This window comes from Suncus etruscus, chromosome 8, assembly GCF_024139225.1.
Source record: "Suncus etruscus isolate mSunEtr1 chromosome 8, mSunEtr1.pri.cur, whole genome shotgun sequence".
Classification (NCBI taxonomy): Eukaryota; Metazoa; Chordata; class Mammalia; order Eulipotyphla; family Soricidae; genus Suncus; species Suncus etruscus.
The window spans coordinates 23,704,845-23,729,788 of record NC_064855.1 but is presented as its reverse complement, the minus strand read 5'-3'; the positions used below and the strand labels follow the sequence as shown (position 1 = coordinate 23,729,788).

At 41.3% G+C, this 24,944-nt stretch overlaps 1 protein-coding gene across 1 annotated transcript in view; it reads right to left on the bottom strand.

Moving 5' to 3' along the window:
• The window catches only part of EXPH5 (exophilin 5), a 91,827-nt gene extending 72,266 nt beyond the window's left edge, over positions 1-19,561 (bottom strand). Inside the window, exon 1 of the mRNA XM_049778656.1 lies at positions 19,374-19,561. Coding sequence (XP_049634613.1) covers positions 19,374-19,492 — 119 coding nt within the window. The 5' untranslated portion in view covers positions 19,493-19,561. The remainder of the gene's footprint in view (positions 1-19,373) is intronic.
• Positions 19,562-24,944: the final 5,383 nt, after the last annotated feature.

The following is a 24,944-nucleotide window of genomic DNA, read 5'->3' as shown; positions in this document are numbered from 1 at the left end:
TGCCTCCCAGGAAGGCAAATGGACCCAAACCAAAGGATTATGGAGGGTATGGTTATCCCCCCACAAGGACTCTCTGAAGGTACAGAATAGTCCATATGGAGAGGGCTGCATCTCAAAGACACAGCTCAGATGTGCTGGAAATAGAGGAGCATTTTTTTTTTTTTACCACTTTAATGTAAAGCTATAATGATTTGGACCTAAGGGTGTGGCTCTGTGGTACAGCACCTGCCTCGAAGGCTTGAGGCTGTGAGTTTGAGCCTCAGTGCCTCCCCTTGTGGTGAGTTTGATCCTTGCCGCATGGCCATTTGGGATTCTTAACATAGCAATTATGTGAGCAGTCTCTGGTGTATTGAAACTAAGAATGTGACCTGTGTCCTCGCCATAACAGCAAACATAACAACAAAGTAAAAGGAGAGAAGAATAAAGTATTTAAAAAAAAATCCTATGGGGTACTGAAAGATGACTCTGAGGCAAAAGCACCAGCCTTGTAAGCACAAGCCTTGAGTTTGATCCCTGGTACCACATGTGCTGAGTGAGATTGCTGGTACCATTTACGACCAACTTCCAACTTTTAGCTAGGTATGTATGAACACTGCAACTGAAAGGGGATGAACTTTGGCAAGCCTTCTAACTTGTGATAGTAATCCCTTCAAAAGTGATTACACATCTAACAGATATGCAAACACTGAAGCCAGAAGTGCAAACCCTCTGCTAGCATTTCCACCAGAATGTGTGTGACCAGAAGTGTGACCCTCAGCAAAATCCACATCCAAACAAGTATCATAATCATGGGTGTGTGAGACCCATGGTCATCACCACCCCCAACAAATTAACAGTGGGAAAAGAAGTAAGGCATCTGCAGCACTCCTTATCTGGTTTTTTAGACACATGAGACTAGTTTATTATAAAGGAGTTTCCCTGGTGCATAATTTTGTTCCTATGAGCTCTATAGAAACAACTGGGAAGCCCAGAATAAGGTATTGCAAGCTAGGGGAAATGGGAAAAAAGAGTTGGGGGCCAGAGTTGGAGTCCAGGAGAGTTACAAAGGACTCTGGTAGAGCCTGGTGAGGGTGGTGCCCAATGTGGCTTTGAAGATGGAGACAGCTACCCTGGAGGAGCGTGTTACTCATAAATCTTTTTAAGAGTTTTGCCTGGATGGCAGAGCAAAGCAATTAAATAGCTCTGAACAGACATGACCTAATTTATTGGCCTGTCCAGTTGCTTCATTGGAGCCTGTGCTATAACATAACCTACAAATGAACATGAGTTTGGGTAAAATGCAGGTTCTTATAATCAGGGAGAAACTCATATTCCTAAAGAAAAAGAAATCAGCAAATACTGAATACACAGGTGGCCCTGGTCTCCTTGGCACACTCCTCCACCAGAAGGACTTGCCAGAAATCCCTGGACCAGTTGCATCTAGAGGGAAGCTAATAGCCACTACTTAGAACACAATTTTGGGTCAGCAAGCAGAGTTCTCATTGGCTTTTGGTGATTCAGGGTAGGGCCCTTGTGCAAAACTCAGGTGCAAATTTAGTAATTCAGCCAGTACTCTCAAATAGGCACACTCCTCCAAACCCTTTTCATTTGCTTTTCTGGCATCTAGGAGAAAGAGAATTGTATATAATATGCACGACAGCATTTATAAAAAAGGGAGCTGTCAAAAGTCTTGCAGTTTTAAAACCTAAAAATGATCATAAATTAATGTTACCACCCTCCCAAAAGAAACCTAAAAATGAGAAGGGAAACCTGTGCCACCATCTGGGCTCTGACACAGTTTAAATCAATGTGAGCAGTTTAGGCATTTGAGGAGAACCCACACAGCTGCTTCTCAGGCCATCTGGGAGGCTCTGTGGAGCCTGATTTCCAAGTCTCTAGGCTCAGTGGTCCCTCCCAACTGGGCCATTGATGCATCTTGTGTTCCTGGGGACTGGAGATTATTTGTGCCTGCAGTGGGGAGAAGGAGTCCTCATAAATCTGGATTCCATAGCACTTGGATCTCCCTTAGCTGGGGAGCTTAGCTGGTAACGTGTAGGGCTAGTGCTGATGGAGAATAATTGGGGAATACTTAGTGTGCCTCCCCACTGCTATGACCATTATGCACATTCTTTTCACTAACTGGTCCTTGCAGGTCATGGCAGGAGCCTTCTACCTATCACATCATCACCCTATATTATTATTATCAAATTTTACCTATTGTATCCATGACTGGGCAGGTTGGGACAGTTGGGGGCTTCTATTCTAAGTCCACATCCACCCCAGGGTGTTTGGTCTTGGAAGTTCTTTGTAATTTTTCTACCTAGAAAATACAGATAGTCCTTAAATATTGCTAGGATCAGGGTTATGGCACCACAGTATAATAACAAATTCCAAGCATGATTGTAATTTTTCTTGTTTTATTTTCTCATAGGATCATATGCAGAGCCAGGGGCAAACAAAGTCTAACACGTACTCTACACTTGTACTTTCTGTCTTCCTAACCTTCCAAGTATAATTCTTGGCTCCTTCAGGCATCCTTTAGTATTCACAGTGGAAAGATAGCTTTAAAACCTCTTTGAGGTTTTATTTTTATTTTTTTTATTATTATTTTTGGGGGGTTTTGGGCCACACCCAGCGGTGCTCAGGGGTTACTCCTGGCTATCTGCTCAGAAATAGCTCCTGGCAGGCGCGGGTGACCATATGGGACACCGGGATTCGAACCAACCACCTTTGGTCCTGAATCAGCTGCTTGCAAGGCAAACGCCGCTGTGCTATCTCTCCGGGCCCTCTTTGAGGTTTTTATTAAAGTCCACTTAAGTTTCTAGTAGTCAGCACAATGTATCCATAGATTGTTTATCAAGCACCCAAAGATTTAATCCACCAATATCCAAAGTTGGTTGAATTCATGAATGTGGAACCTGGGATAGAGAAATGTACACACAGAGCCAGAGAGACACTGGGCCAGAGCAGTAGTGCAATGGGTAGGGCATTTGCCTTGCACGTGGCAGACCTAGGTTCAATCCTTGACATCCCATATGGTCCCCTACAGTTGCCAGAAGTGATTCCTGAGTGCAGAGCCAGGAGTAACCCTTGAGCATTACTGGGTGAGGTTCTCACCCCAAAGAAAAGAAAGACAAAAATCTGTACAAAAGTGAATGCAAAGCAGTTCAACCCTGTATAATCCAAGTGCCAACTGTATAAAGATAATAGTACCTGCTCTTCCTATTTTAAGGATACCTAATGGCATTGAGTGAGCATATAGACTTTAAAGTATATCATATATTTGTCACCAGGCAAACATTCCCTATTAATTTCAGGACCATCAGAGAGAGAAATTAGTCAATGTGTGTTGCTAGGCTGCTTTTACCATGCAAAAAGCTTGGGGTTATGTTAGTCATTTTCCTCATTCGCACCTTGAACATAAAGGATCCAGGACCCCTGGGAAGAACCTGTGACTACAGAGGGCTCAAGAAGTTCACAAGGGCATGATCTAATCAGCTGGGTGATATTACTGCATTCCTATTTATGTGTAACCCAGATTTTAGTGGTCAGTAAAACAAAAACAGCGGAAAGTAAAGAAGCCATTCTCCCAGCTGCCAAATTAAACAGCTCCAAGGGCAGAAGGTCCTTTTGATCCTTCAGAGGAATGTGAAGTGGGAATTGTGGAAACTGGATTTATTAAGACTGTGTCAGACCTTGCCCTCTTGATCATCCTTTGCTAGGACTCCAGGCTTTCCCCTCCCAAACCCCAAAAATTCCTAAGAAATCAAGGGTTCTTTAGAACAAGCATCAAGGGGAGGAAGGAGAAAAGACATGGCAAGTGTAATAGACAGTCCAGTGGCCAGTCAACTAAGATGGGATCTTACTACACATTAGATCCAGGAGAGGAGCTTATTAAAGCGCATATGTGAGGCTGGAGAGATAATGCAGGGATGAAATTGCTTAGCCTGCATCCCCCGACCCTCCCTTCTACCACAAATAATTTTCCTGACACCACTAGGGGTGACTCCTGAGCACAGAGCAAGGACTACTTTGAGCACCACCAGGTATGGCCCCAATCCCCTACACCCTAATAATAAATAACTTAGATGTAAAATTAAAAATACTCACACAAGGGCTGAAGCTCAGAGGTAGAGCATATGCTTAGTATGTATAAGACCTGGGTTTGACACTCAGCACCAAGTGAAAATTACTAAGGGCCTGAGATGAAGGGTCTGAGATTACTTGGATTACGTAAGGTGCTTGTCTTGCATGAGGCGAATCCCTGTTTGATCCCTGACATTGCATATGGTTCCCTAAGCTCTCTGCAGTGATTACTGAACACAGAGCCAGGAAAGTCCTGAGAATTGTTGGCTATGAACTAAAGAAAAAAAATATATAAATAGTAAATAAAAGAAAAATATTTGGATAGGGCAGGTAGCTCAGCATCTTGAAACTCTGGGTTTGATCTGCAGCACCATATACATACAAAAATGCCCGTGCTTAACCTATCTCCCAATAGTTCTGGGGGTGAGGGAGCAAACACAAGGAGTCTTGAGACTTGGAGTTTTTCTGGGTAGTAGAGGATGGAGAATTTCTGTCCACAAGAATAGAAAATCCCTATCCCAGAGAGCCTGAGGCTTAGACCTGTCATCATAGAGTCAGGCAGACAGGATCAGTATACACACACACAAAAAAAAGAAAAGCAGCATGAGGACAAAGAAAGCAATATTTCCTTCTGTACAGTCTTATTTCCTGCCACCCCTACCATGGAGCAGAATGGATGGCCTAGAGCCCCTACTTCAAAAAAACCAGTGCTCAGCTTCCCCGCCAAACAAAGGTGCTTGAGAGTGGGAGTTCAACTCCAGCCAGTTCATGCCTAGCTGGTCAGAGATACAACAGGTGGCTTGGCAAAATGTGTGAGTGGGGATAGAGACTGGAGAGAATTAGCTAAAGATGGATGGGGACTTCACCCTAGGATCAGCGCAAAGACCAAGACCACCAACCACAGAAGAAGGATTAAAATGACACTGAGGGAACAGAACTTCTAGAACCACAAAGAAAGACTTCATCATAAGTTCCAATCCCTGACCTGTGCAGACACTGAGATCTCTAGATACAGAGGTCTGATTTTATCACCCAGGACAGAGCAGAAGTCTTCCATACATCACAAAAGCACCAAGAGGACAGTAAATGAACCTGACAGGAGTCTATAGTTAATCTCATGACAATATACTTCAAGGGCGGAGAAACCCTGTTTCTCTTAGGCCAAGGGAATTCCTTTTTGAATGTCCCCATTATTTATTGTGCCTGTGCAGGAGGGAGGAAAAAAGAAAAAAAAAGCAAAAAAGGACAAAACAATTTTCTTTTGTAGTTATTTATTTAGTTTTTGTTTATTTCTTTGTTTTGGTGTGGTTATTGAAGTTGTTGTCTCCATTTATATGTTTTTTTCTTCTTTTCTTTTCTTTTTTTTTTTTTTTGTAGTTTTTGGGTCACACCCGGCAGTGCTCAGGGGTTACTCCTGGCTTCATGCTCAGAAATTGCTCCTGGAGGCACGGGGGACCATATGGGAAGCTGGGATTCGAACCGATGACCTCCTGCATGAAAGGCAAATGCCTTACCTCCATGTTATCTCTCCAGCCCCTCTTCTTTTCTTTTTTTCCTTTATGGGCTCTGCCATGTTTTTGTATCTCAAGACCATGGCCTTTATGTGGTGCTTAACTTTATTGTTGGAGTGCTCACTGGATATTTTACTTGACACTTCTTTTTGTACTGTTGTGGTGTTTCACCCTCCTTTTCCCCTTCATCTCTCAAACCTAGGAAGAGAGCCTCCAGAAGGACTTCGCCCATTTTCGGCGTATTTGATTTTTTCCCTCAGTTTAGTACCTTTCTCTTCTTCAAACAAAACTACATAACTTGAACTATCTAGTCCCGCCTCCCAATTAGAGCGGGAAATAAGAGAGGTACCAAGACCAAACAGGTGTAGGACCACTAAGTAGTTAGCTAGGCACAGAGGGGACCACTTATTCTGGCAGCCCTGGGGGTGAGGAAGGAGGATATGGGAGGTAGGACGGAAGCGAAGGTGGAGGGAGGACAATTCGGTGATGGGAACTCCCCTGTTTTTATGTAAATATGTACCTAATATATATAATAATATATATTAATGATATGTAAGCCACTGTGATTAAAATAAATATTATATTAAAAAAAGTAAGATGGATGGGGCCGGAGAGCTAGCATGGAGTTAAACCATTTGCCTTTCATGCAGAAGGTCGGTGGTTTGAATCCTGGCATCCCATATGGTCCCCCGAGTCTGCCAGGAGCCATTTCTGAGCATAGAGCCAGGAGTAACCCCTGAGTGCTGCAGGGTATGACCCAAACAACAACAACAACAACAACAACAACAACAAAGATGCATGGATAAAGGCCCCATAAGAGGAGAACAGACAAGCAGAGCCAGTGGCCAGTCCCTCAGTTGGTCATGGATCCTGTGTCCTTCCACTTCCCATTTCATACCTTGTGTAGCCTTTCTGCAAAGTCAGCCAGTGGGGTGCTACTACTGGCTTGTACTAGCTCACAAGAGTTAATCATTAAATATTCAGGAACTATGGTTATTCAAAAATAGCTGAACTGCCACTAACTTGACTTTGACCAAAACTAAGAATCTGGACTTTTTTCTGGAGGAAAGCTGATTACTAGGTTCTTTGCTGGTGGGAACCTTTGCTTGGCTTTCCTGTTCTCTGACTGGGCACTTTGCCTTTTTCTCACCAAGTTACTGCACCTCATTCAGTTTTAAATACCCAATACTTTCTATTCTTTTGGTTGGAGAGTGACTGATAGGCAGACAGGGAACTCCTTTAAAGCTCTCCCCTGGGAGCAGAGGTTGTTCTCCAATTCCACAAGCTCAGATCCCCAGGAGAAATGGGCGCCGTACCAGGCCTTTCTGGGGATCTGGAGACAATCACAGACAGAAGTTCTTTAGGAAACAGGAAGGAGAAGAAACATTGATTTTGCTTTCTTACCCTCAACCTTCTAGAACCTGACGGAAGCACACTGGACAGAGCTGACTGGCTTGCTAGCCTGGGGAATGCATTAAGCAGTAGTCACTTCTGCAGCTGAGCAGAGCAGGCTGTCCTAGAGATGCTGCCTTTTTTCTTGCCCAATCTTCGTTACTAAAGTTTGGCTTCCCTGGACAAAAGTGCCCTTTCCCTTTATCCTGCATTGTGCTTCATGCCTATTCCATGCTCTCTTATAGTTTTTCCTTGTAAAATGCCCCTTGGAAAGCTGCCCTGTTCTTTGCTTTTGAGATGTCAGGGATCATCCAGCAGTCCTAGAGAACCTAGTGATGCCAGAGGAAAAACCTGTGGCTCTGCACAGACAATCACAGGGCTTAGTCCTTTACATGTCTCTCTTTTGCTCTGTGCTTGTTCACCTCTATTGTATTCATTTGTGTGGTTCCTTTTTGGGTGTTCTTCCCAACCCCATCTCAGGATCCTATCAAGCACAGCAGTGCATGTGGCTGATCCAGAACAAATGTGGGTTTGATCCTGGCATCCCATATAGCTCCTTGAGCTTGTCAGGAGTGATTTCTCAGCACAGAGCCAGGAGTAACCCCTGAGCGCAGCTGGGTGTGGCCTCTCAAAAAAACAAACAAGAAAAAACACCCCCCATCTCAGCAGCCTTCATTCTCCTGAGAGTCAGGGTCTTCAAGTGGAAGAGACAGTCAATTGGAACAATTAGGGTGTATGAGGTCTGAAACTAGAAGTCAAGGACTCAGGGAATTATGGCCAACCCAGGAACTGGCCATTGGCCCTGCTTTATCAGTCATGGCCCACACCACTTTCCTCCTATGGAGCCTTTATCTGGTCACAGAAACAATGATTGCAATAACCTTTTGTGTAAATGTTTTCATATTCTTCAGGTAAACATTCAGAAGTAGGACCACTGAATCATATTGTAGTCTTATCCAATTTCTTAAGGAAGCTCCATAACATTTTCCAAAATTGTTGCAACAATTTACATTCTCAGAAAAGGGATATACATTACAAAATTTCCTTATTCATCCATTTATGAGAATCAAATAAGATAACACTCATAAAGAACAGAGATAATCAAGGAGATAGCTCAAAGGAATGGTGCACATGCTTTGTGTTCGGGAGGTCCGGGTTTGATCCCTAGCATAACACCGCTGAGTACTGTTGAGTACTACCGAGCACCAAATGTTATCTCTCCTTGCCATTGTTGTCATGATTCATTTTTGAAAATACCTGTTTTAAGTCTGAAAAGATAGATCTCTAGCTGAGTGCATGCTTTGTAAGCTGAAGGTCAGGTTTGATCTCAGAAATTGCATAGTCATCTGAGCACCAGAGGGGACAACTCCTGAGTTCGAAGTAAAGGAGTAGCCCCAAACTATATAAGGTGTTGTCCAAAAACAAACAAAAATAAAATGTTAAAAACCTGTTTTATCTTGGGGCCAGAGCGGTGGTGCAAGCGGTAAGGCATCTGCCTTGCCCAATGCTAGCCTAGGACGAACTGTGGTTTGATCCTCCGGCGTCCCATATGGTCCCCAAACCAGGAGTGATTTCTGAGTGCGTAGCCAGGAGTAACCCCTGAGTATTTCTGGGTGTAGACCCCGCACCAAAAAGCCTGTTTTATCAGATTTAACTAAGTTCACAAACTAACTCATATTTCAAAAGTTTAAAAGAGGGCTGGAGAGATAGTACAGTGGGAAGGGCATTAGCCTTGCACATTGGCAATGTGGGTTCAATTCCTGATGCCCATATGATCCATCAGGCACTGCTAAAAGTAATTCCTGAGTTCAGAGCCAGTTAAGAGCCCTGAGCATGCCAGGTGTGCCCCCCACCACCAAAAGTCAAAATAGTTTATAATGTTACAAAGCCTAAAAAAACACCCTGCAGGCCAGTGAGATAGTATAGCAGCTTAGGCACTTGCCTTGTGTAAGGTTGATCTGGGTTCAATACCCAGAACCACATATGGTTTCCTGAGTCCTTCCAGGAGTGAGTTCTGAGCACAGTTAGGAAGAAACCTTGAGTCCAACTGGGTTTAGCCCCAAATGCCAAACTGCTCCCTGACCTTAGGGCACGAAAATATACTATAGAATAGTTCTACATGCAATGTCTATCACCAAATGTTAGCTAGATAGAAGCAAGATAGAAGATAGAAGAAAGTGTCGATAGGATAGAAATAATCAGATAGGAGAAAGAAAATGTGCCTATTTGCATAGAAGGAAATAAACGAAATCTTGTTGAATCACCTCAGAGATCCACCATGCTAATCTTCTAACTTGAATCAGAACATTCAAGATAATAGATCATTTTGCGACTTCCAGGCAGCTCTCATGATTCCCCCTCTCCAAGCCAGGTTAGAGCCTACTCCTTGAGGTCAATTTACATTTATATGAACACTTCATTTTACAGGTTTCACCATCTTCCAAACCTCCATAGAAGTAAGTCATTTGGGGAAGACTTGTTCTATGCTCAACTGTATCCTCAGCACCAACTCAGTGTCTATCACAGGTGTTGCCCCTCTTTATTAACCAGTGTCTAGTGTTTCTTGAAAGACTCACTGAGGCCTAGACCAGAGGCTGGGAGATGAGAGGGCAGGTAGGGATGCAGTGAAAAAGGAAGACTTGTGTAAATGGCTTTTAATTTAATTTCTGCAGGAGGCTGCTAATAAGCCCCCAGCTGCCAACTACTTTACTGCTTAGATATATGCAGTTTCCTTGAGGCTTAAGCCAAGCTCAAGGGCATTTGAGAAATTCAATCAAAACAACTTAGTTTTGGGAAATGCTCCTTGGCTACAATCTTGCTACCAAGCCAAAGATAAGATAGACATCAACATGCTATTGTTTAACTGAATTATGTCAGGCGATGTAACATATACTTTATGTTTTTTCCAATGGAAAAAGCTAACATTTTACATTTATTAATACCTCTTGAGAGATAAGTTAAAAAATTTTATTTTCTTATTTTGCATGGGGGGGTTAGACCACACCAACTTAAGCTAAGGGGTGACTCCTGGCTCTACACCCAGGAATTACTCCTGGTCAGGGGACCATATGAGATCTTGGAGATTGAACTCAGATTTACCGCTTGCAAGGCAAGCACTTTGATCTCTGTAGTATAGCTCTTATCCTATTGATATTTTTTTTATTTCAATTATATTTATAAAAAGAGTGAGGGATGGTAAGATGAGAGGGTAGAAAGTCATAGGTGTGTTTTTCAAAATGTGTAAACAGTAAGGCATTTTTCAGATTTGCATGTATATAAAACCCATATGACATTTTATATATTTTTTTCTCTTGGATTTTGGGCTACAACCAACTGTTGTCAGGGCTTATTCCTGGCTCTGCATTTAGAGATCACTTCTAGTGGACTTGGGAGTCCAGATGTGATATCAGGAATCAAACTTAGGTTAACCACATGCAAGGCAAGTATCCTATTTACTGTATTATCTCTTTGACCCCCTGCACTATACATCATGAACACACATTACCTCCAGATATAAGAGAAGTACAAAATTAATTCCCATCTGTAATCCACTATGATTCAAGCTTTCAGTCATTTTTCTTCACTTCATGCCAAAGCTAAACATGTTTATTAAGGATCCTTCTGTGACTCTTTCTAAGAAAACTCCTTCCCCCTCATCTAATGAGAAGTAGAACTATCAGCTTGGAGTTTAAGTTGTAACTTGTACCTCTCTAATTTGTTCTCATTCGGTTGAATAGAATAGCCAGACAGAATAGGTGAATGACACATGAGAGAGAGAGTTGTATATTATAAGACTAAAGAATGAGACATCCTGCCTGGTTGGGCAGAGCCTGTCAGGGGAATGAGAAGATAAAATAAATTGAGAGTTAGAGGCGGTAAAAGAATGAGGCCTGCATAAAGTTCTGACTCCAGCCCTGCAGGCATTAGTTCTACATCAACTATTTCTTAGCGGTCTAAAACATGTTGATACCTTGATAGTTGGTGTTACTGATACCATGTCAGTATCCCCTGTGCCTGGAGATTCTATTTGTCCATTTCCTCAACCTTTCAACAGTCTCAGGAGGTGCACATACCTTTCAGCCCTACCAACAAGTCATGTATTCTTCCTTTAGTCTGACCTCCATCCAAGCAGCATTTGGTGTGAGCGAAGGCAAGAAGCTCTCTCAACTGTCCAGGTGAGCCCATGCCTTGCTGCAAACACTCCCCAAATGTTTGCCATATGCTGCCACTCATTGCTTAAGGCCCTAGAGATTCGTCAAAAAGAAAAGCATAAATGTTTGCCCATTTTCTTCTAGTTGCTCTGTACACCTATACATGTCCTAAAATAAACTTATACTACTAATATAGTAATATAGTAAAATAGTAGTTTTTCTTTTCTTTTCCCCATAGAGCAGGTCTTGTGAGCATTTTTGGGTCACAGTTGTATGCTTAAGGGGTCTAAGGGTATATGTTTCAATTTTCCTCTACTGAACTCTTTTATCAAGGAAAAATTGGGCAAAGTGGAAATAAAATAATTTTGGAAGTGAGATACATCATGTTCAAAATCTAGCTCTGTCACTTATAAGTTGTATACTCATTAATAAGTTCTTTGATCTTGCTATAATTCTATTCATTTTCATACAAAGTAATTTATAACATTCACCACAAGGAATGGTTAAAAGGATTAGTTAATGTAGATCAGGGGTCTCAAACTCGCGGCCCGCGGGCTGTTTGCGGCCCTCCGTACAACATTTTGTGGCCTGCGGCAGGCCTTCAAATATCGCAGTATTCGCGATTATTCGCTTACCGAATAATCGCAATAAAAATCGCATTAGTAAGAAAAAATTGCATTAAACATTCGCATACCCCGAGCAGTTCCGTTTGGGGTATGCAAATGTTTAATGTGATTTTTCGCTTTTTTTTTTTTTTTTGGTTTTTGGGCCACACCCGGCGTTGCTCAGGGGTTACTCCTGGCTGTCTGCTCAAAAATAGCTCCTGGCAGACACGGGGGACCATATAGGACACCGGGATTTGAACCAACCACCTTAGGTCCTAGATCGGCTGCTTGCAAGGCAAACACCGCTATGCTATCTCTCTGGGCCCGCGATTTTTTTTTCTTACTAATGCGATTTTTTATTGTGAATATTGGGTAAGCAAAATCCCTTATGCGGCCCTGCCTCATCCTGACTTTGCCTCCTGTGGCCCCCAGGTAAATTGAGTTTGAGACCCCTGATGTAGATGAATAAAATCATCTTGAAATGTATCTCAATTTGAATTCTGGCTCAAATTCAATTTATTTTACTGAATAGCTTGGACAAGCTATTCAGTCTCTATAAGTTGTTTTCTGCTCTGTGAAATGGATATTAAAGTGTGTTACCAAAAGAAGTTATGGGGATCCAGATTCATAGTACATCAAGAAAGGCATTTCTTGACTGCATTCAATTCCTGACATCTCATATGTGTTGCATAATAGCCCTTTGGATGGACTTGTATGGTGGTGGATGATGATGGAGGGATGAGAGACTTTTCTCCTCCAGCCCAGGACCACGTGTATGCAACCCCCTTCAGCTGGCGGGTCTGCAGTTTCAGGATAGCAGCGGGTAGAAAACTCACAGGCAGGCTTCAGGGTATATCATCTTTATTCAGCCCTGGCCAACATGTGTGGCCTATCATAACCACTTACGCTGGATCCCTAGTCAGCCCTGCACTGTACCTTGACTTTCAGCCATCTCTCCTCCAGCTGTCTCTTTCCTCCAAAATCCTCTCATCTTCCATAATCCTCATCCACCATCCTCCTGGCCTTCTATCAAACCTTTTGTCATCCCTCAAAGACCCCACCCAGAAATGGGCAGGTCTTTCTTGCAGGTAAGGTTACAGGAAAAATGGGGGTTGGGCAACAATATGCCCCTCCCAAACCTCAATAGTAGTGATCTGAGTGTAAAGCCAGGAGTAAGCCTTAAACACTGCCAGGTATGTCAAAAACAAACAAAAAAAATATAAAGAAATTATTATATATATGAAAAGTAGCCCTTAATAATGTTGGTATGTCCAGTTATCCTTATTCTCTTAAAATGAGAAGTATCAGAACCAGAACAATAACACAGCGGGTAGGGCATTTGCCTTGCATATGTCTGACCTGGAACTGACCTAGGTTCAATCTTCAGCATCCCATATGGTCCAAGAACTTGATAAGTCAAAGGTAAAGCATATATTTATAGGTATAGCCATAATGCTCATCAAAATATCTCATTCTAAAAAGGGGGTGGATCATTACAGATACTGCAGAGAGAACCTGGAAGAAACGGATAAATTCTTGGACTCATAATCTTTCATGGTTAAACTAGGATGGTTTAGCATATCTAAATAGACCCATTACTACTGAGGAAATTAAAATGGTCATCAAAAGTCTTCCCCAAAACAAAAGCCCAGGCCCAGATGGATTCACTAATGCATTCTTTCAAACCTTTCAAGAGAAACTACTACCAATCCTTTTCAGGCCTTTTCTTGAAATTAAAAAAACAGGAAGACTCCCATATAGTTTTTGTGAAGCTAATATCACCCTAATACCAAAACCTGACAGAGATGCTGCAAAAAAAAGAAACCTACAGACCAATATCCCGGATGAACATGGATACAAATATTCTCAACAAAATCCTAGCAAATAGAATCCAACACTTCATCAAGAAGGTCATGCACCATGACCAAGTAGGTTTCATTCCAGGAATGCAAGGATGATTTAATATATGTAAATCAATCAACATAATACCCCATATCAACAACAAAAAAAAGAAAATCTATGTGATCATATCAATAGATGCAGAGAAAGCATTTAATAAGGTCCAACACTCATTCTTTATGAAAACTCTCATCAAGATGGGAATGGAAGGTACTTTTCTCAATATAGCCAAGGCCTATACCACAAGTCAATGGCAAATATTATTTTCAATGAAGATAAACACGAAGCCTTTCCTCTAAAATTTGGTACAAGACAAAGCTGCTCTCTCTCACCACTCCTATTCAACATAATGTTGGAAGTTCTTGCCATAGTGATTAGGCAAGAAAAAGATATCAAGGGCATCCAGATAGGAGAGGAAGAAGTCAAGCTCTCAGTTTGTAGATTGATATGATAATATATTTAGAACACCCTAACGACTCTACTGAAAAGCTTCTAGAAACAATAGATTCATATAGCAAAGTGGAAGGCTACAAAATTAACATGAAAAAAATCAATTGTCTTCTTATACATCAACAATTATAGAGAAGAAATGGACATAAAAATTCAAATTCACTTTAGTGTCCCACAAAGTCAAATATCTTGGAGTAAACTTAACTAAAAAGGTGAAGGACCCATACAAAAAAAACTACAAAACCCAACTTCAAGAAATAAAAGAAGACACAAGGAAACACACATAGGATAAACACTCAAAGAGGTATGCCCTGCACATGGATTGGGAGGATTAACATCATTAAAATAGCAATACTCCCCAAAGCATTGTTCAGATTTATTGCAATTCCTCTAAGGAAACCCATGACATTCTTCAAAGAAGTGGATCAAACACTCCTGAAATTCATTTGGAACAATAAACACCCACAGATAGCTAGAGCTATCCTTGGGAAAAGGATTATGGGAGGCATCACTTTCTCCAACTTTATGTTGCATTACCAAGCAATAGTCATTAAAACAGCATGGTATTGGAATAAAGACAGACCCTCAGATCAGTGGAATAGACTTGAGTATTCGGAGAATATTTCACAGACATACAATCAACTGATCTTTGATAAACGGGCAAGAAATGTAAAATGGAGCAAGGAAAGCCTCTTCAACAAGTGGTATTGGGACAACTGGTCAGCCACATACCAAAAAGCAAACTCAGAACTCTAACTAATACCAAGCAGAAAGGTCAAATCCAAGTGGATTAAAGATCTTGATATAAGACCCCAAACCATATGGTATATAGAACTCCATGACATTAAGACTAAAGGCATCTTCAAGGAGGAAACAGCACTGTCCAAACAAGTGGAAGCAGAGATAAACAGATGGGACTATATTAAGCTGAGAAGCTTCTGTATCTCAAAGGAAATAATGACTAAGATACAAATGCCACCCACAGAATGGAAAAAACTATTCACCCAATACCCATCAGATAAGTGGCTAATATCTAAGGTATACAAGGTACTGACTGAACTTAACAAGAACAAAAAAATCGGGGCCGGCGAGGTGGCGCTAGAGGTAAGGTGTCTGCCTTACAAGTGCTAGCCAAGGAAAGGACCACGGTTCGATCCCCTGGTGTCCCATATGGTCCCCCCAAGCCAGGGGCAATTTCTGAGCACGTAGCCAGGAGTAACCCCTGAGCATCTAACGGGTGTGGCCCGAAAAACCAAAAAAAAAAAAAAAAAAAAAAGAACAAAAATATCTAATCCCATCAAAAAATGGGAAGAAAGGGCCAGAGAGATAGTATGAAGCTAGTGTGTTTGCCTTGCATGCAGGATGGTGGTTCAAAACCTGGCATCCCATATGGTCCCCTGAGCCTGCCAGGAGCGATTTCTGAGCATAGAGCCAGGAGAGAGCCCTGAGCTGCCGGGTGTGACCTAAAAACCAAAAAAAAAAAAAAAAAAAGAAGAAATGAACAGATACTTCCTCAAAGAAGGACTACAGATGTCCAAAAGGCACATGAAAACATGCTCCACATCACTAATCATCAGGGAGATGCTAATCAAAACAACAATGAGGTACCATCTCATGCCACAGAGACTGGCACATCACAAAGAACAAGAACAATCAGTGCTGGTGAGATGTGGGGACAAAGGAACTCTCATTCACTGCTGGTGGGATGCCATATAGTTCAGCCTTTATGGAAAACAGTAGGGAGATTCCTCAAAAAACAGGAAATTGAGCTCCCATATGATCCAGCTATACCACTTCTAGGGACATACTCTAGAAACACAAAATACAATACAAAAATGCCTTCCTCAGACCTATATTCATTGCAGCACTATTTACAATAGCCAGAATCTGGAAACAACCAAGATACCCTTCAACAGATGAGTGGCTAAAGAAACTGGTACATATATACAATGAAATATTATGCAGTTGTCAGGAGAGATGAAGTCATAAAATTTTCCTATACAAATAGACACAGAATAGTCTCACTCATTTTAAGAAAAATAAAAGACATTATTGTAATAATGCCCAGAGACAATAGAGATGATGGCTGGAAGGACCAGCTCATGATATAAAGCTCACCACAAAGAGTGGTGAGTGCAGTTATAGAAATAACTATACTGACAACTATCATGAAATGGTAGTGAGTGAGAGAAATAGCATGCTTGTCTTGAATACAGATGGGGGGAAGAGGAAGATGGGGGACAATGATAATGAGAATGTTGGACTGGTGAAGTGAGTGTTCTTTTTATGACTGAACCCCAACTACAGTGATGTTTGTAATCATGGTACTTAAATAAAGATATTATTAAAGATGATTGATTTTATTATATAAAAATTTGTTAATTATTTTAAACATTTTAATATAACATGGAGTTACTTCATTTTTATTACTACTGGAATGAATGTATTTTCCAAAGGTTTTGGTTATTATATTATACCTGCTAATGTAAATGATTTATTCCTCCCTTTTCCCTACATATCAATTTGAATTTTGGTGTTTTTTACAAATTTAAATTAGTTCTTTATATATTAAAAGCATTACTTATCTAATGCAAATATTTCTCCACTATCCTGAAGCCACAGAGAGAAGATCAGGGGAAAGTTCTTGTTCAAACACTTTCCTGTGGATCGGGCTGTTGTTTCCTTCCTGGTAAATGCAACTGTTGCTGCACTTTTCATCTCCATCTCTGAACAGGCTTTGCTATGCTTGGCATCGCACTTTTACAATTCTAGGATATTCCTTCTTAGTTGCCTTGTGGATACCTCAAATTTATCATAGATATACCTGAACTCACCAGTTGTCTCCCAGTCAGTTAATTTTCCAGACTCCACCATTAGATCCTTTAGTATTCTAGCCAAGAGATCCTGAAAGCACTTCTCAACCTAGCTACAGGAATTCCAAGAGTCTCTCAGACAAGCTAATAGTATTATCTCCCAAATTATGTCCTGAAAGGTGCCACATGTCCTGATTATAGATTTGGAAAATATGATGATCTGGAAAATATGATAACAAGAATGATCAAGAAAATGCAGCCAGGTTGACAAGCTACCACAGGACTTTCTGCATGCCAATATTTGCTTCTAAAACCATGCAAGGCCTCAAGGAACAGAATAAATTATGCAATCTACCACCTAGTGATAGATATTTGATTCAGGAATTGACCAGGAGAAGAGAAGTAACAGAACTAATTGTCATGAGTATTGGACCTACGTATCTATTTAATTATTTTTGTTTTGTGACAATTTCATATTTTAACTGTTGAAAATTATGGAATTGATTATATCTTAGCATTATGGGACTTTTTCTGTTAATGATTTATTTAGGATATGAGCACCATAAAATCAAAACCACATTTTAGCCTTCCTTCAAAGGCCTCACCCAGTGGCCTTTGCCACCTATGTTAAAACCTTTCCTTGTAAAGTCAGCAGCAGTGGGTATTATGAACCACTGTAGAGAAAATACAGCACTCATTCAAATAAAATGTCAAAATGTTTTGCATAAAATAAAAACAAATTCTATGACTATTTTTTTTGATTCTTTGGCTGCACCCAGTGACGCTCAGGGGTTACTCCTGGCTATGCACTCAGAAATTGCTTCTAGCTTGGGGGACCATATGGAACACCGGGGGATCGAACCACGGTCCGTCCTAGGTTAGTGCATGCAAGGCAAATGCCCTACCACTTGCGCCACCACTTCAGCCCCACTAGGACTATTTTAAGGCGATATAGTTCATGAATAGCCAAATTGATATATCTTAAATGAAAGCTTCCTTTCATTTTATTTTTTATATTTTAGCTTGTCCTTCATTTTTCCCCACTACATACAGGCTTACATAAGCTTCATCCACTCTAGCGACAACAAACACTAGATAACTTCGGAAAGAGCAACTATAGCTGCTTAGTCACTTTGGAAGCCACTCACAGACAACTCTATAGATCTCTTTGCCAAAGTTGGGTGTGCCTGTGTGTATGTATATCTGGGTACATACATGTGGGCAATCTATTTCCAGGAGGGCGTGCTTTTACCCTACTTTCAGGAAGGCCAGAACCCATTTTCTTAAAGGCAGAGTGTGATGATGGGAAATATACATCCTCAAACTGACTCCAGCGACAAGAGTCAAGACAGAGCTTTGGGGATAATCTGTTCGTCTGTTCTAATAGCTTCTACAAAGACCAAGAGCAAGTATAAGGTTTTTTTTTTTTTTTTTTTTTGGATGGACTTGGGAGAGGTACAAGGTGGAGAGGGCAGGGGAAGGCCTGGGATATATGGAAAGAAGAGATCTAAAACTCACATCTTCAAGAAGTTACTCACAAATAAAAGTCTTCCTTAATTCCTATCCATGTCCCACCCTGGCTGAGAAGGATGCCCTGAATTCATTCCCACAGTCCACTGGAGGCCTTAGATAGTCTACCTCAAGATTGGGGAGTCCCTTTAATTCATTGCAGATATAATCCAACATGTTCTTAGCAGAAAAACTGGTTAATTACACCCCAGTAATCATCTCTTGCCTTCAGTCCCTGGTAACTAATCCCTTATCCACAATACTGCACAGTAAGGGCAAGCGTAAAATTTGAAGGCGACGTTTCTCCACTGCACCCCATCAAGGAACCTCCCCCATCCTAAACTACCCTGTGCTTCCCAGTGGGTCTCATTGACAGTTCTCTGGGGTCTTGCTGACTGGAGTAGAAAAAAGGTGTCACTGAGTCTAGACTGGGTGAGGTGGGGACACCTCATCTGAGAGCAACACATGGGTAAGCATGAGCCTGAATACACTTGGCCCATTCCTGAGAAGTCCACAGAGACCTTGTTTCTCTCTCTCTCTCTCTCTCTCTCTCTCTCTCTCTCTCTCTCTCTCTCTCTCTCTCTCTCTCTCTCTCTCTCTCTCTCTCTCTCTCTCGTCTCTCTCTCTCTCTCTCTCCTCTCCTCTCTCTCTCTCTCTCTCTCTCTCTCTCTCTCACACACACACACACACACACACACACACACACACATCCCTCAGTGCACCACGTGTCACGTTGACCAGCCTGACTCCCACGGGGGAGACACACAAAGAAAGCGTTTTGCAAAAGAGACTCTGGTGGGCTTCTGAGCTTCCCAGGGCCCGCGGGCATGCGGTGCGGGATGCTGTGGGACAGTACCACAGTCTGGCATCCGCAAGGCCTTGGAAACTGCGGTGCCCGGCGGGGAAACGCGGCCCAAGTGGGAGTTGCGGGTGCAAGTGCTGGAGGTGGCCAGGCCCGGCCGGAGGTGCGGTGCCTACCTGATGCGGTCCCTCTCTGCGCGCTGCAGCTCCTCGTTCCTCTCCAGCACCTGCAAGATCTTGCGGGCCTCGTCGTCATTCAAGAAGCTGCAATCAAAGCCCTGGGGGACGCTCGTCATTTTTCTCTCGGGGGCCGTGGGGAGCGCACCCCCAAACTTCTGAGCGTCCCCGATTACAGTTGCATCGCTCCAGCCCTTCGGGTTCGGGAGAGTCCACCCCGCCGACTCCCGCTTGGACCCCGCTCAGCGACAACGCGACGAGGACACACCTGAGCTGCAGGTTTCGCTCCCATCGGCCAACCCGGACGAGCCCGGAGCCTCGAGGGGGGCCGAAGGACCAATCGCAGGGCCGGGGCGAGTCCTCCCGCGCCCTGCCCCGCCCCGAAGGTGCCAACAGTGCCAACAGTGACCAGCAGGTGCCAACAATTCTAGGGCTCTGAGCCTAGACAGGCCTCAGCGAAGTCTGGGCTCCCCAGTATTTGCTTTGGCTCTTGCTGTTTGCTCCCACAACTCGAGCTGGACTTCCGAGGAGTGGAAAGTAAAGACTTCTGACTAATCCTCCTTTTTGATAAAGAACCCCGCAGGAAAGAGAATGCACTGAGGAACTTTAGAACAATCTGGAGGTGCGGGTGGAGGGGTAACCTCAAAGAGGGTGACCTCTTTGAAAGGCTCTTGTACAGCCCTGGTGAGCAGACCAAGCTCAAGGGCGGCAGAAAGGGTCTTGACAAGCCTCCCATTCCTCAGACACTCGCACTGGCCCACAAAAGTCATTTTCAGTCTTTATGAAACACACTGACACAAACATATACACGTTCAAATCCACTATCATGTACAGCCCTGGGGCAAAGGACAGCAAAAAAATCATACACCGGCAGTTTTCTGTAAGATTTGATAATCTCAATAAACAAAGATATAATGCAGGTGCCACTTTCAGATACCTAATTCCCTGATGAAAGCAAAATATAATCCTATGAAACCATAGAAGTAACTTTACCTAGAAAGCAATACTCCAAGATACTGTGGGAAAATGTTCATACATTCACATACATATATTATATGTCCCCTAACCATTTTTTCTATAAAACCAGTTGTTTATTTTGGCTTCACTTTCAACAAAAGTAAAAATATATAACTTTGTTAGACCAAATTGTGGGAAACTATGTGGGGAAATTCTGCCCCATAATTTGTTACTTTTGCAGTGGTGATGATTGCTAGCATTGAAAATATACCTCTCGTGCACCATCTTTTGTTGCTGTAACAAAAAATGTCAAAAATGGCTATTTATGTTTTGGTCTCTGGGTCCTCTATTAAGCTTGATCAACTTTAACACATGCTCTTAGGTATTATTTCAAATAACTTCCCATGGCTGTCTATTTGTTGTTTCTATAAGGCAGGAATCAATTTAGTTTACCAGTGTTGCACAGCACACAGATTTAGGATCTCTGTGTTAATGATGGTGTGATGGTGACTTAGTTCTGCATCATCAATACAAGATCCTTTTTTTTTGCTCATTAAACATTTACTCAGCAAAATACATATGGCTTTTTAGTAGATGACTGCTGAAGTGAGCACATAAATGGGATTTTGTTGTAGTACATGCTAAGTTTTGTCCCTGTTCCTGCTGAGTTGGTATGTTAATTTCAATAAACACTGTTAAGATATACATTGCAGATTGAAAATAATCATCCCTGTCTTTAGGATATTTGTCAAACAGTGGAAAAGTAATAAGTAAGCTAAATGACTGCCTATTAACAAAGAACACAGTGCGGTCTAAAGAAATTTGTATTAGAACAGTGAAAGAAGTTAGTTCCAACTAAGTGGATCAAAGGAAGGACACAGTTTTTGAGTTGCAATGGGAAGGGTTAGAATTGGCCAACTCTGTATTTCAGATGTAGAATGCATGATTCATATGTATGAGATATTGGGTTCTATTCCTAGTATCCCTTCTCCTCAGAAAGGTCAGATCTGAACAGGAAGAAATGGAGGGTGTGGAATGAAACCATGAGTCTATTCTAGGTGAGGTGCAGAGTACACTGAACAGCAGGAGGACACTCCAGAAAAGTCTTACTATCTCTCAACTTCTAAGTGAGGCCCAAGAGAGGAAACATCTTGAAAGGTTGAGGGACTTATTCAGAATTTGTCAGTGCTCTGAATTCAATGAAAAAGAGGTTGAGGATCTCTTTGAGGCTAGCTGGGGGAACGTATAAAGGATAAACGTAGACTGAGATCTGACTATGAATGCCATGTTAAGAAATCTAGACTTCATTGTGTAAGCAACTAGAAGCCAATACAGGTTTTGAGGATGACAATTATAAAGTTGAAACTGAACTTGGAGAAGAGGATTTTGGTATCAGGAAACAAGGATGGCCCAAAGGAGGTTGGTGTCAAGGGCACCATTGTATTACAATATTGTCACAGAAGAAGGGAGAGAAGGCTTGAATCAGAGAAGTGGGAGTGGGGCTAGAAATGGGGTGGAGCCCTAGGAGAGTGGCTGAGCTAGGTAACTAATGAGAGGGTTAAAAAAGAAGAAATAGGGCTGAAGAGGTAAGGTGTTTGCCTCACATGCAGAGAAGGATGGTGGTTTGAATCCCGGCATCCTATATGGTCCCTGAGCCTGCCAGGAGCGATTTCTGAGTGTAGAGCCAGGAGAAACCCCTGAGTATTGCCAGGTATGACCCAGAAAACAAAAAACAAAAAACAAAAAAAAAAAAAGGAAGAAGAAATAAAAAAAATAAGAAATCACAAAATTGATTCAAAACTTCAAAAAATATATAAAATAAGCATGTAGTCTAGTTAGTGATTGGAAAAGCAAGCTTTGGAAGAAAAATATTTTTCTATCCCCAGGACATAAAAAATAACAAACTTCATCCAAAAGGATATATGCACACCATTCATTGCTGCACTCAGTAAAATAGCTAAGACTTGGAGTCAATCTAAATGTCCAACAACGGTTGAGTGGATCATGAAGCTGTGGTACATATGTATTAAGAAATACTAAGTAGCTGTAAGGAAAGATGTGATAATGCAACTTACTGCAACATGGGTGGAACTAAAAGATATTATGTTAAATAAAGTAAGCCAGAAGAAGAATAAAGAATATCACTTATATGTGGTATTTAGAATAACTGCATAAATAATGGTCAAAAATGGGAGTTGTCTGAAACAGCCTTGGTCCCAGAATATAGTGAGGAGAAGGAAAAAAAACTGAGTTGAAGAAGAGAAACATATACATATATGAAAGAATGTGGACCAGGGGCCAAACAATCTCAGGTGCATTTGGTTGTGTTGAAAAAGAATAGAATTAAATATTCAAGTCAACAGCAACAACAATGGAATCAAGAGATCCAAATTTTTAACAATCTAAATTTAAAATGGGCCTGTTATACCAGCAGGCTGTGGGGGCAGGAGGAGTGGTATGGGCTGTATTTGGGGAACATTGGCTAAGGGAGGTCAATACTGGTGGTGATTGTACTTGATTCGTTGTATGTCAGAAACCCATATATGAAGGACTTAGTAAATCACAGTGGTTTCAATAAAATAAAATTAAATTAAAAAAAAGAAAAAGAACTCAAGAGTTTTTTGATAGTAGTAATTTTTTATTTAAACATAGTGGTTATAAGGTTGTTTATAATATAGTTTTTTTCATAGATAAGGTTATTCATGATTGACTTTTCATACAATATACACCTTCATCAGTATGCATTTCACACCACCACTGTCCCCAGTTTCCCTCTCACCTTCCCAGAGAGAGTTCAGTTTTATACAAGAAATGTGCATTTATGCCTAAGGAGTCTGCTATTCACACTTTTGAAATTTATGCATTTGGAGATAATCAGCTGAAAGGAGAAATGTGAGAATAGAAAGAATGGGCATTCATGCATATGGTGCCAGAGATGTCTCACAAGTGCAAGAAAAACATTCTAATCACTGAGCTAGATTCATGGCCCATAGAATGAAAACTCTTGAAACAGGCATGAGTAATAGATTTGGAAGTCATGTGCTAAAGGGTAATTGCCAAAACCTTGTCACTGCAAATAAGATGGCCTAAGCTAAATGTAAAAGAGAGAAACCTTGAATGTCCAGTCACCTCAGCCATGACACCAATACATGCTTGTGCCATGAATTGTGGCACAATTCGTGTGTGGGATTGAGCAATTTTTATATTGAGAAATTTGAAAGGCATTGCAGCAACACTGCCCTAGAAATCAGACAGGAGAGTTTGTGAGAAGTTATAAACTTAGTGCTTTTACATTAAAAAAAATTCTCAACGGAATGTTGTAGGGCTCATTCAAACGAAGATATTTTAAGCCATAATATTTGGTTATCTTAGTGATGTCCAATCCAGGTTATCAACTAAATCTTTTGTTTTTTTATATATGGACAAGTAATAATCTTTAGAAATTTCCTGTTTTCTACAGTTTGTTGACTAAATATTCAACAATTAGATTTTTCTTTTCTAGAAATTTATCCACCTAGCCAAAAAAAATGCCAACAATATTATAAATAAGTTCAATGACTGAACCATGGAGTAATTTTGGGTTATAGGCTTTAGTTACTCAAAGAAATAAGAGTGCGTGAATATTAGATATTAGTTACTGGGCTTTATTCGATAAACCAGAGATACGGCCTTAGAAAGTTTATATAGTTGTGGTTTTGTTTTGTTTTTCAGTTTTCACTCTTCTGTTCAGTGAATAGCTTTTCAATCTAGAAAATATTCTCTTTGTGGTTTCCTGGAGATACCAGAATCCATATTAATTTAAAAAAGGTTCTGTGAAGAACAGCAGCTTAAACTCTATAATAGGCCTTTGTTTGTTTGTTTTTGTTTTTCTGTTTTTTTTTAAAGTAATGAACAGACAAGAGGTTTTTTGTTTGTTTGTTTGTTTGTTAGTTTTGTTCTATTTTGGGGCCATACCAAGCAGTGCTCAGTGGTCCTGGCAGGCTTGGGTTCACCATATGGGATACCAGGAACAAATTTGGTTGACTACATGCGAAGCAAACTACACAAATGCTTTGGCCCCCGAATAGTCAAATTTATTGAGCTCAGACAAGGTATTTTTCTTTCCTATAAAAAGAAGAATAACAATAGAACCAACTTTATAAGAGTCTTGTAAAAATTTACTTGATGCTGTTTAGTAAGCTGTACCTATTAATAAAACTATTTGTGGGGCCAGAGAGATAGCACAGCGGTAAGGTGTTTGCCTTTCATGCAGAAGGATGGTGGTTCGAATCCCGGCATCCCATATGATCCCCCGAGCCTCTCAGGAGCGATTTCTGAGTGTAGAGCCAGGAGTAACCCCTGAGCACTGCTAGGTGTGACCCAAAAACCAAAAACACAAACAAACAAACAAACAAAACCATTTGTGCACAGAGCAGTCTACAATTGTTAAAATGTAACATCTCTTCTAACAAAGTGAGTTCTACCATTGATTGGCATTTGAGGAAAACTGAAAACGAAAATAAAAGTGCCAAACAGATGGAGATGAAAATCTCAGCTTCACTATTTTCAATTCCTGGAAGGACTGCTTAGTTCTGTAAATGAGTGGGCTACCCTATGCCAAATCTAACTCAAGGA